The following is a 12756-nucleotide window of genomic DNA, read 5'->3' on the forward strand; positions in this document are numbered from 1 at the left end:
CTGGAGTAACTTTGGAAGCGGGCTCTCTCTTATTTTTTACTCACCAGGTACAGAGCCCTGGCTGGCCGTGGGCAGCGCTGTTTGCCGGAGAGAGATGTCTGCGTCGCTGTGCTCTCGTGTGTGGTGGGAGACCCCTCAGAGCTCTATCAGATTGGACTCACCAAGGTTTGCTGCGTCCACCCTGAAGTGCTGTAGCTTATTAAAGGCAAAATGGGCACGGAGTTTGGTTCATGGGGCTTGTCATTCCTTTAACCACTGCCCAGATTAGGAGTGAGTCCTGTATTGGCACTTCAGTGAGCTTTCCCATGACAAAAGGCATTTCCCAGGCTCAGTGGGCCTGGTGGCCTTTCGGTACTGTTCCTTGGTACAATACAACCAACCTTATAGATTCCCTAAAGTATTTTTCACGGAAGAAATATACTGTTGTGGATCTCCATGATGTAAAAACGTCAGAGTTGTGATTTTGGGCCATGTGGGATTTTGTGCCCACACACATACATGTACAGGTCCACCTTAAGTGTCATTTTTTGATCGAAAGGTGGGGGTATAAATCAAATAAATAAATAAACTGTTCAAAGAACAGCAGTAAGGAAAGAAAAAACAGTGCAACAACAAGAGAAAAATGCACACATTAAAGGGTGGTATATGAATGCCATAAATACATGCATGCATTCAATGCAGATGAGAAATTGGCTTTTCTAAGTCCAAATTTTGTTTTTGTTTTTGAGCCTGATAAAATGGCAAGGTGTAGAAGAGCAAAGGAAAAGGCCAGTGCTGCCCACATGGAACTACCATGAGGGCAAAATACCGAATTCACTAAGGATTTATAGTCTCACCATTTTTTGTACCATGTTAAGTTTCAGCAGGGAGAAACACAAGCCTCAAGAGTGTCTGTAGGAATTTTTTTTGGGGTGGGGGCAGAATATATGCAATTCGAGATGGGTAGCTCAATTAGAATCTTGTGTACACTTGAAAGATGAGCACATTTATTGTGGCAGAGAGTTCATGGGCCAGAGCCCTTAGTCTGCTGATAAAGACTTTTTTTATTCTGAAAGGAGGTTTCCCCATCTGATGGGTGTTGGGTTGACTGACTGTTTAAGTGTGTGTGTGTGTGTGTGTGTGTGTGTGTGTGTGTTATTTTTTATTGTTAGTGACCAGGGAGGTGCTACTTAGGCAAATTAGCAAGATACAGATTTTGGTAGAAATAAAATAAATACATTTACATCCTCAGCCTCTGTTTTCAATAAAGTAGTAAAAATGAAGGAAGTGGACTCTTCCCTCCCACACACACCTTTTCTTATTTTTTTGCAAATGCATTTTGCTTTCTTTTTTAGCACAAGGCTTGGCTAAGAACTTGTGAATCACAATGTCTGTGCCTATTGCTATTCATCAGGTGTTTTTGAAGGAGAAAGCGAGGCAGATGCTAGAGAGACAATGGAACCAAAAGCTGAGCTGGGCGATTGTTACCCTTCAGCGCAATCTTCAAGGCCTCATCAACCGTAGGCGGTTCCAGGTCTTCAGGCAGAGGGTCACATTCATCCAGGCTCACTTCCGGGGTTACCTGGCAAGGTGAGAAGGCAAAGGTTAAGTAGACAGTGCTGTTCTGTTGGTAGGCCTGATGTCCAGCAGGCTGAGTTTGGTCTTAACATTAAAGTAGTCTATCCCATCTTGATGCCTTCCAGATGTGTTGGCCTACAACTCCAGACATCCCCCACCAAACAAAGCTGTTTTGGTAGTCCAAACACATCTGGAGTGCACCAGCTTGGGGAAGCCTGCATTAAAAGAAAGGTGAAACTCTATCCAATCTTGGTGCAAGACTCTGTTGGCATCAGTGAGATTATATTGGTACCACAAGAAGAGGTTTACATATTCCCACCATTATCTTTTTCTTTTCCATTCTTTTTCTTTTCAACCTGCAGGAAGCGCTTCCGAAGGTTGAAGAAGACCCTGATGCAATTTGGGGTGGCCATGTTTGTCTCTAGACTATTGGTTCATAGAAAAAGACAGTACCAGGTAATGGGGTTACTGGTAATTGACAACTCCCATTGGAAGGACCCCTTCTGCCTAAACATTTGTTTGGAAGGATTACGTGTGACTCGGAACATACATTTTAGAGAAGGGTACTAACACCAAGCAGCAAGGAAAGAGGCAGTAAACCCTTGCAAAAATGAATTATGGGAGTGCGGTAGTTTTCAGTGCTGCCCAGAATCTAAAATTCTGTACATACAGATTGTAGGAGGATGCAGAAAACAAAAGTAGTATTGGTTTGTAACTAGGGATATATAGATTTTTGTTAAATCCCTTCCATCTGTGTTTCACAGATTATCAGGCGTTGTTCATTTGTTGTCTGCTCATTGACAGAATCGGATATTTTTAGTGATGTAAGAGAATTTCATTCCAGTTCTTCAAATGCGCACTATTGCAAATCCCCACCAAAGTAAAACAAAAAACAGTCTACAAGTCCACGTGACTCAGAAAAAGCCAGTCCGCTGTTGGTCTCAAGAAATCCGAACTCATTTGAATCTGTTACGGATTTTCCAACATCTCCACTTGCCACATGCTGGTTCAAGCACTTCAGAGCATTTCTGTTCCTGGAGCAAGGTTGGTGGGATAACTACAAGCATTGTGCACACATTGTGCAGAATGAGCAAGTAGAATTTGGTGTTGTACTACTTCAGGTGGCAAGTGGGGAATCGGAAACTTCCTGCTTGCAGAAACCATTGCATTGGGAAGGACAGTTTATGCAGCCCTGTTCCTGACATGCTACATTACTACATGCAGAAAACTTGTTATGTGTGGGAAAATTCAAAAAACACCCTCCCAGCTGAGGGGTGTGTGGGGGGAATAAAAAACTAGTCAAGAGAATATTTGCATGTGAGAATTGGAAGTAAAGTACTTCTTTTCTCCATTCCTCCTCTGAAATGGCCCTATATTAACAGAATAGTTGTCATAGCTCAGCCCTGTTTCACTTGTATTCAGCTATCAGGTGATAAAATGGTCCCATTTTATGTTAGAGGTTAGTTCCCTATCAGTAAAATGACTGTATGTCTACAAACCTTAGTTATTTTTAGCCTCTGAGAAATCTGTAATACACATCTGATCTTTACACTCTGCTCTACCAGCACAGGGAAACCCAATGGCAAATCATCCCACCTTTTCCCTGGGTCTGTTTCCTGTTGTCCCGCTGTGCAATAAAACATGAATCGGGAAGATGATGATGTGCCCTTTGGCACTTCTGGCTAGATTGCTTTGTTACTCACCCCAAGAACACTTAAGGTGCAACTTCCAGCATGCCCCAAGGCTTTTTTCTGTCTAACATGCATAGGATTGCACCCTTAGAGATTGTTTCGTAGCCATAAATGATGGCAACAGTGGACTGAGAAGATGCTGGGGAAATGGCTGCCAGTTCTGATAAGGAACCCCCACACCCCTAATTGTAGACCTGTGATATATGTGCACTTCAAGGAAGGTTCTGCTGTTCTGCCTGAGCTGCACCTGACCTTCCCAGTTTTGATATCTCCCAGTTCTTCTCTCTTCGTAACCGCACACGTCACCATCCCTGCCCTGTGTATTTACTTTATGAACACTCAGCCCTTAGGGAAGACAACAATAAAAAGTCTCAAAGTTCACTCCTTGAATTGCGGCGCCTCCCCTGTTTCTCTTCTGCCTTGGGCAGACTTCAGTCCTCTTTCAGTCTGGGCCCAGATCCCCCCAAAACTCCTGTTATCTGTTTGCTGGCAACTGCATGGCTGAGCTCAGGGGGTGGAAGAGAAAGGACACCCCAAAGATCATAGAACAACAAACAAGTGAGTACTACTCTGCAGGGCTTGGCAAAAGGATTTGGTCTACAGATGGGAAAGACAAAGCCAGATAGGAGATTATGACTCTGCATCTACATTTCCTTCTGAGGAGTAGAAAAAAAACCACCCTTCAGCTGGATGAGTACCTTTCAGGGCTAGTTTAAAACATTTCAGCCACCATCTCCAGCAGCTTGACAGACAGGGGAGAAGAGAGTTGAATTAATTTTCTGAGCACAGTATACTCTGCAGGTGCAGTCGTATTGGACATTCATAATACTTAATGCAACTGTAGATTAGAATTAAATAGCACTGGGATGTAACGGTGGTGAACAGAGCATTCTGTCATTCCCCCTCTCCCCTCTGTGCTTTAAAACTTAGAATAATAGAATTGTAGAATTGTGGAGTTGTAAGGGACCACGAGGATCATCTAGTCTAACCCTCCGCAATGTGCGGGAAAACCATTCGAACCATCCATGAGAGGTAGCTGTCTAGCCTCTTCTTAAAAACCTCCAGAGATGGAGAACCCAAAACCTCTGTAGGTAGACTGTTCCACTGTTGTACAGATCTTAATGACAGGAAGATTTTTTTCTTATATTTAATCAAAATCTAGGTAGCTGTAACTTATACCCAAGCATTTGATTCCAGCCACTGTTGGAGACAGAATATTGTCGTAAAGAGCATAAACACCCTTACTAGGTAGTAAGCCACATGTAACATAGTGGGCCTGTTCAAACAACATGGTAAGCCATGGTTAGGCCACCAACCATTTCGTAGCAAATGGTTAGTGAGTGTTTAAACCATGGTTATGTAACCACCATGGCTAGGAATGGTTCACACAATACGCTAAGCCATAATGTTTAGCTCAAAATGCTTAACCACCATGGCTTAGTGTGTTCAGAGTCAGTGGGATGGGCATCTGCATAGATGCAGATAGGATTGTGCAGTGAATGAGTTGTCCAAGGGAGACACCTTTTCTATTGCATTAGCAAGAAATATTTTGAGCTTTAAGAAATATTGTAGGTGAGATGGTGGTAAAAATAACTCCTGGATATGAGGTAGACTAAAGGCCACAAGCACTCTTCAGACAGCATAGCTATCTCCTGGTATAGATGAGGGAGCAGAATTGTGTGCACTTAAATTGTCTGAAAAGAACTATAGTTGGATCCTGAGGTACATTTCAAGGGTTAAATATTTCACTTGGAACAGCTTGGGCTCTGCTGATGCATACTGGGTCCACTTGAAAATAAAGCTCTTATGTATCACCGCTTATTTGTGATAAATATTTCACACGGCTAACTGAGGTGTCATGTGATAGGTGTAGTTCTCTCATGGTAAATGGGACTGATTGAACTGGTCCTCTGTTTACAACATCTACAGTGGGCTAGATGTGGTGAATACTAAGTGAAGTGCTGCAGCTGTGGCCTTGTTAATGCAAATAATCCAATGAAACTGAATTACTTCAGCAAGCAGTTGAGGAAACACAAGGCTGAATTCTTCCTTGGGGAGCAAATCCCTGCATGAAACTGGTATTTCAGAAATAAACCAGTTTAGTTTAGGGGATTGTTTTGTACAGGAAATGGAATCCCCATTTCCAATCTGAAATGATACAGCCGAGGAACGGCTCATTTGCTAGAGCAACAGTATACACTCAAGGCATCATAGGCCTATGTTAAGTAAAAGCTGAAGCAGCATCCCATGGGATTTACTTCCCAGAGTTGTACAAAAACCTTTACAACCTTGACGTCTTCCAACGTTATGGTGATGACAAAAACTTTAATTGCTGATGGCAATAATACAAGTATTCATTGGCGATAAAACAAACGAACTAGAAAAGCCATTGGTTATTGGGCAGAATAAAAATATAATTAATACATGTTTCACGTACAAATTCTGATTTCTTCTCTCTAAGCTTTCTCTAGCTTCAGTGCTAAATGCAGGTTAAATGCATTTAACATTCTTCCTGGTTCTCCGCACTTGTTGAGAAAGGAAAAGACAGGGGGGCTGTCTACACATGGGGAAAGCCCTGCATTGGCTGTGGATCTGCATCCCATCGGTTAGACGACACAGCAGCAAGTTTGCGGCTACTGTGGGGCTTCCCTGGGGTGCTACGTTATGAAAATGTCTGGGATTTACCCCATCATTTTCAGAGAGCGTCATCAACATGGCGTTCCCCCATATAATGTTGCTCTGGGGCCAACCTGGGGGCAGAGCCTGGTGGAAGGCAATCACGGTTGGTCCCCTTCCACCAATCATGGAAGAGGGCAGGGGCGGCTCCAGGATCTGGATGACCATCCAGAAACCCTGCACTCCCTCCTCAGTGTTGGGATTACCCTACGATGTCCCAGAAGAGGGAAAGCGTGGGGTTGAAGAGGGAGGCGGCACCAACCTGGCGTCGTGAAGCCAGCCCCAGGGAAATAGAGAAGATGGGAGATAGAGAATTACCAGATTCATATGATCGGCACCACAGTTAACAAGCCATGGTGGTTTGTTAACTGTGCTGCATCTGCCACTCCAATTTGCTTAATTGCCCTTGCCAGCGTGGCTTACTGTGTTGTCTGAACCCAGTGAGACCTGGTTCATAGGATTGCAGGATGGTTCATCATCTATAGTGACTTCTTAACCAAGCTACAATAGCCCATGGGTTCTGGGTGGCTTGTTACCCAGAGCAACAAGCCAACCTGGTCGGGTTCACACAACACAACAAGCGGTGCTACCGAGAGTAATTGTGCTAATCCCCTCCGGCACATACGATGGGGGAAATAAACCACCATGGTTTATTTCCCCAGCTGTGATTGTGCAATCCAGGCCAAAGGGTCATAATGAGCTCAGATTTCTTTGCTTTTCAATTGCGCCTTTCAATAAGGTGAGGATGGGAGCTGCTGAATTCTACTCAACGATATGCAAATTTGCATAATTTCTTGTGAACAAAGAATTCAGTTTGGCTTGCCATAATGCTGAGATTTACTTACTTATGCACAGAGGATAGCTGGCCCTGGGTATGGTCCATCACTTAACATACCATGTATCCCTGCATGATTTTTCTCCTGTCCTGATTACAGAGGAACACGTCACTGGTCAAAGGTGCGGAGGAGAACACGAGGTGCCTGGAAATGGTAGGTCATGGCAATAAAATATGGGCTATTTGGCCAAGCCTGATAATGCTTCTGAAGTCAAAGGACGTTTCAGAGTTTCATGCATGACGGTCATTAGAGTGTAGAAAATAGTTTCCAGTGGCTGAGGCGAGGCAAGGCGTGGCTGTGCAGGTTTCCAAGTCCTCGAGGATCATGTGAACTTAAAAAAAAAAAAAATAGGCTGAGCTTGTTCAGCCTAATATATTAACTGCCTTCTTGCATCTCATTGCACCCCCCTAGGTGTCTTTGAGAAGTAGCCATACTGCTGAAATCTACTTGTGATTTTAGAGTTTTCCTGTAAGCCACCACACTTTAATTTTTTTATATATGAAAACACTGACGACAAACATAAGAACCATTTTTCAGGGCCAGGTGCTGTGGCCTGTTACCTCGGGCAAAATAACACAAACTGGATACTTTAAACCGGCCTTCCCCAACATGGTCTCCTCTAGATGTATTGGAGTGCAACTCCCATCATTCCCAGCCAATGGGGATGGCCGCGTTAGACTGATACCATGTACAAAAATAGGAACCCATTCCCTATTCGTTTCAGTTCAAGCAGTCTAAGGATGTGCAGTACTTCACTAGCCTATGCACCAATGTAGATCACAGTTTTTGTTGCATATCAGATAAGATTGCACCTAGCTAGATTAGGCCAACGTTCCATCTAAAAACCCAACATTCTGTTTCCAACAGTGGTCATTTTAATGCTTATGGTAACGCTCAAGATGAGCATGAAGGTGGTTTCTTGCTGACTCCTGACGATCTGTCATTTAGAGTATGTTGCCTCTGTTCAGGGAAGCCATAGAGGTTTACAATAAAAATAAAATTGCAGTAAAATCTCAGAATGTAAAATAAAACATGGAGGGGGGAATAGAAAAACAAGGTTGTGGATGGATTGTACAAACTGCTGAGGTGTGCTGAAGTTAACTGCATTGCTGTGTAGCTGCTTCGTGTCATGTGCATTATAGGTGGGTGCAATTCATAGTGTATTGGAGGCAGGGCAACAGGATCAAAAAACCCTGGACTTTTTGATGAGCAGGAACAATGACAACATATTGACGCCCCACCCCCCACCCCCACTTCCCTGTTCTCCCTGAGCTTAGCAGCAATCAGTAGGTAGGGCAGAAATGGATTTTCCTAACAACTATTGTGAGCTTGTCCCTGTTGTAATGCAAAGCATTTGGAATGGTCTTGAATGGGTCTTGAATGGGTGATTACTTCCATTTGCTTTACAAAAGACCTGCTCCTGGTAGAGAGATCAAAACTGCTAGAACTGGTTTATCAATATAGATCAACACAGCCCCTGCGGTTTTGGACTCTCCTTAGGGACTGGGCTATGGGGATTATCACAGGGAGTGCCTGCACTTCAGAATTTACCGCTACACCACCTGGTGCAGTTGATGTGGTATGGGTCTGCACTGTGTTGGAGATCATGCTGGCACCAGGTGGTCCTGTGCTGCATTGATGTGCCTGCTGTCTCAGTCTGGATCATCCAGTTACAGTAGATGCCATAGTATATTGTGTTAGAACTTAAGATGCCATAAGACTTTGTGGCTCCTCCTATAACAGACTCACAGGATGACTCCCCCTCTGGAATGCTGGCGCACAAAGGAGGAAGCAGTTCTTTGATAGTCATGCCTGGCCAGATTTTGAGAACAGACATTCTCAACACTAGGATGGAAGGTCACAAGGTCCTGACACTGCTCTCTCAATTATTTGAAGAGGGACTTGCCCTGTAGCAAAGTGAAGCAATGGGGGAGGGGGACAAGCGGACAATAGATGATGGCGAGTTTTGGTGCCTGAAGCAAGACCTTTTAAAATGTTAGCCGGAGTAGGGGCAGGGTGCTATTTGGACTTTTTATTTCAGGCAGTAAAATGTCTTGTGCTGGCATTGTCATGTGATTTTCACCTGGGTTCTTTTTGCACAATGGTCTCGTTTGCTCATAATGGGAACCCAGAGTATGGGTTGATTATTGGTTGTTGTTGAATCGTGGGTTGTTGTTGAATCATGGGTTTACATATGAACCCTGCACTGTGGTTTAAGTATGGGTCGTTAACCATGAAGAACCCAAAATTCACAAACCATGGGTTCTCTTCCTGGGTTGTTTATGGCTGTGATTGCCATATAATGCCACAAACACCTATTGAATATTAGCTGTGACATGAAATTGTAACGTTCTACACCACGCCGACTACCATGCCTGTGCCATTTTGTTTCACAGCATTAACATTTGTAATGCCATAACCCAGGATGGAATATGTTTTGCAACTTTATGATACTATCAGTATGCAGTAACGCTATAATTGGGTACAGTTCTTTGCTGCCTTGTCCTATCAGTCGTTGAACCCTGCTCTAACCTTTGCACAGTTTTCTAAGCCCTTTGGTACTGCAGTGTTATGGAACTGCAAGAGTCACTTCAAGGCAGATCTACTAGTCACAGGAATATGGGCTAGGGCTGATAGAGGAGCAAGTCCAGTACTGTACTCAGAGGTTTAACCATAATGATTTCCCCCCCCCCTTCAACAAACCAACCAGGTGCGTAGACAGCTCACAGTACCATCCATGTTATACAGATTCTGAGAGGATAGTTGGACTTGAACTGTTTTGTGGCTGGATCAGGGCCGGCCCTGATATTGGGCAAAGTTACGTGACTGCCACAAATGGCAGATGCTAGGGGGCAGGGAACGGCAGCAAGATATTGAAGGCCAGTGCCATGTGTGCCAGTTGGCCTACCCTGTGTCAGGTATAAGTCTTCAACAAAGCCGGAGGTCTTGTTGATTGTAGGTAGATTTATTAGAAATAGTTTCGGAATGTCAGAATCTGTGCAAGGTGTTCTCTGTCAGAAGTTGCCACAGGAGTAACTCACTCACTGTCTCAGCCTTGAAGCTTCTCGTTCTCTGGGAACTGATAAAGTGTTTTACAAAGGTGGGGGCCCACTTGTTGAAGGAGTCATTCAGATTGTAGCGTCATCTTGGTGGACTAAGCAATGCTGCCCTGTTTGGACATGAGCATGATTTACAGGCCAGAGCCCCTGTCTGTCAAGTGGTTTGAAAGAGGCTCACACCTCCCTTTATAAGCCGGAGCAAAACGCGTGGAGCCTTTTGCTAGGATCATCTTTAGACGCAAGGCCTGAAATCCCTTCCTGTTTAGATCCATCTCCGCTTGGGACTTTGTCTTTGAACGCACCCTGCACATGGACTCTCTTCTATTTGGACTTTGGATTTCTAAGGACTGTGCCATGAAAAGTACTGCGAGGCTTTTCATACACTTGAACTTGCATTTGCTGTAGATTGGGTGTTTGTGGTCAGCTCAGTCTGCAGCAGGCTGGGTTTGACTGTTTGGACATTTCCTCTGATAGGACTCAGGTGGCTGGGAGTTGCCAGAGCTAAACAGAAGCACAGGACTCCTTGTGCCTGAGATTTTACCTTCCCTGTGATTGTGTTTAGGCTTTGGCCATGTTCCCTGTGTTACCAACGTATGCGGCATTTGGACAAGCTCCCTTGGGATGGTTTGTTAAGCCTTTCAAGAATTCTTCAGTGTGATTGCCTGAAGCATCGTATCAGGAATGGAGCCTAAAGCTTTCCAACCGTCAATGAGCTTTTAGTATTTTGGAAGGGTGTAACCATTAAACTTTTCACCGTGAGATTTCCCTGAATAAAAGAAGTTTCACTGATTGGATGTTTCGTGTCAGTTTGCCAGCACGTGTGAATCCCAGAGGGAATGGGCATGCACACAACACCCTGCACTCCCTAAGCTAGCCTGCGGCCTCCCAGACGCAGTGGAAGACACTGGCGTTTTGAACATCAGTCAACTGCTAGTCCTGTTGGCTTTTGTACATGAAATGGGAGGCGGTATCATCTTGCTTCAGGCAGTAAAATGTCCTGGGCCTTGCCCTGGGCTAGATTGAAACGCAGGTAGTTATACCTGGTGTGTCACCTGTTCATTTGTTTTTCAGGAGGCCTGCTCAACAATTAATTAAAACAACATGATTAAAATCTTGGTATTACATTGGAAATAACATGTAGAATTCATTGTCAATCAATGTTGTAATGGCCAGTGATTTAGTCAGACTTCTACAAAATTAAATTAAATTATTATTATTATTATTATTTATTTATTTATTTATATAGCACCATCAATGTACATGGTGCTGTACAGAGTAAAACAGTAAATAGCAAGGCCCTGACGCATAGGCTTACAATCTAATAAAATCCTAGTAAAACAATAAGGAGGGGAAGAGAATGCAAACAGGTACAGGGTAGGGTAAGCAGGCACAGGGTAGGGTAAAACTAACAGTATAAAGTCTGCACAACATCAAGTTTTAAAAGCTTTAGGAAAGGTGCAGGAAAGGGTCCACCATTGGCTATTGGGTGAGGAATGCTTTAGCCTTCCTAATCCCCAACCAAAATCAGAGCTTCTATAAAAGCTTTTGCTCACATTAATTCCTTGTTATCTTTGTCTCATACTTTATGATGTTCCTGGCTTCTATTGCCTCTTCCTTACCATTGCAAGCACCTCTGGATGAGTGCTGTGTTTTTCTCTTTTTCTTATGTTGTTGCATAATATTCTGTGCACATGGCAGCACTATAGAAATAAATTATCATGATTATTATCATGTTACCTAGTTTATGGAGCTGTTTATATTTATGTGTGTTATAAAAGTGTTCTAATGTTCTAATATCGTTTGTTTTTTTAAAAAAACATCAAACAACCATTAAATAATTAAATAAAATAAATAAACCACCCTTACCTTTTTTACCTGATTGATCCTTCTGTTCTCTGTAGGATGTTCGACGGCTGGAAATTCCTGCTGAGCTTGCAGCCCTTCTCCACCTGGCTGAAGGTGAGCCTGAGATTTAAATTTTGTATACTTGTGTTTACCTTAATTTTAGAATTTCTGTAAACCGCCCAGAGAGCCCTGGCTATGGGAGCGGTATATAAATGCAATAAATAAATAAATAAATAAATAAAGCCCACGTTTTGCTTAAGCCCATATCCTTGAAACAATCTACGTTTTTCATTCAAAAATCGATGTAGCAAATGTAGCAAATTCACCTAATTCTTGAGATTTGGAAATAATAATTTCTTCTCCATGTACTTATGTGTTAGTTTGTTGGTGCTGTACAGCTGGCTTTGTTCTTTACTGGCCCCGTTCAGACAACACACTAAACCATGCTGCTGAACCACAAAATGGTTAATGGAATGCCTTAATGCGTTCTGTTAACTATTTTGTGGTTAAGCAGCATGGTTTAGCGTGTTGTCTGAACGGGGCCATTAAATGTACAAGCCAATGCATTTATGCATGACCTTCATCTCATATATAGCAATCTGGCCTAGTCTTTAGGCCCAGACTCTAAACTCTAGTGGACTGGTCATTACTTTGATAACTGAAAGCTTGGGCTGGGACTTAGCAAGAGCCCTTGAGTGTGTTACTTCATCCTTTCTGTTTCCACTTCCACATCCTTCCTTTTACCAGTTTAGAGAAGTTTTGTACAAACTGCTTCTTTGTGCTTTTTGGCTTCAGCTCTTAATCCTCATTCCCATCCATAGCCAAGTTTTTAGGAAGTGCAACTTCGTTTGACCTGCCACATCCATCCCCTTGCTACCCTCATCTCTCTGTCTGCCATTTTTCTTATTGTCTGATTTACATTGTAAGCTCCGTGGAAGATGGATACTTGCCTGGGTTTTTGCCTGAGGAATTCTGTAAAGCACCATGAACACTTTTGTCATTGTGAGAGGATCAGTAGGCACTAGCTCTTCTTTACAAGTATTTGTAGAAAAGCAACCAGGTGTGTGTATAGTATAGGGGCCGGCAGGGTGG

General features: G+C 43.3%; 1 protein-coding gene across 1 annotated transcript in view; it reads left to right on the forward strand.

Annotated features, from left to right (window-relative positions):
* MYO15B (myosin XVB) overlaps positions 1 to 12756 on the forward strand; it is a 94780-nt gene that overhangs the window by 27167 nt on the left and 54857 nt on the right. Inside the window, exons 17-21 of the mRNA XM_063121505.1 lie at positions 48 to 165; positions 1394 to 1569; positions 1920 to 2013; positions 6860 to 6913; positions 11721 to 11778. Coding sequence (XP_062977575.1) covers positions 48 to 165; positions 1394 to 1569; positions 1920 to 2013; positions 6860 to 6913; positions 11721 to 11778 — 500 coding nt within the window. The remainder of the gene's footprint in view (positions 1 to 47; positions 166 to 1393; positions 1570 to 1919; positions 2014 to 6859; positions 6914 to 11720; positions 11779 to 12756) is intronic.

This window comes from Elgaria multicarinata, chromosome 3 (assembly GCF_023053635.1).
Source record: "Elgaria multicarinata webbii isolate HBS135686 ecotype San Diego chromosome 3, rElgMul1.1.pri, whole genome shotgun sequence".
Classification (NCBI taxonomy): Eukaryota; Metazoa; Chordata; class Lepidosauria; order Squamata; family Anguidae; genus Elgaria; species Elgaria multicarinata.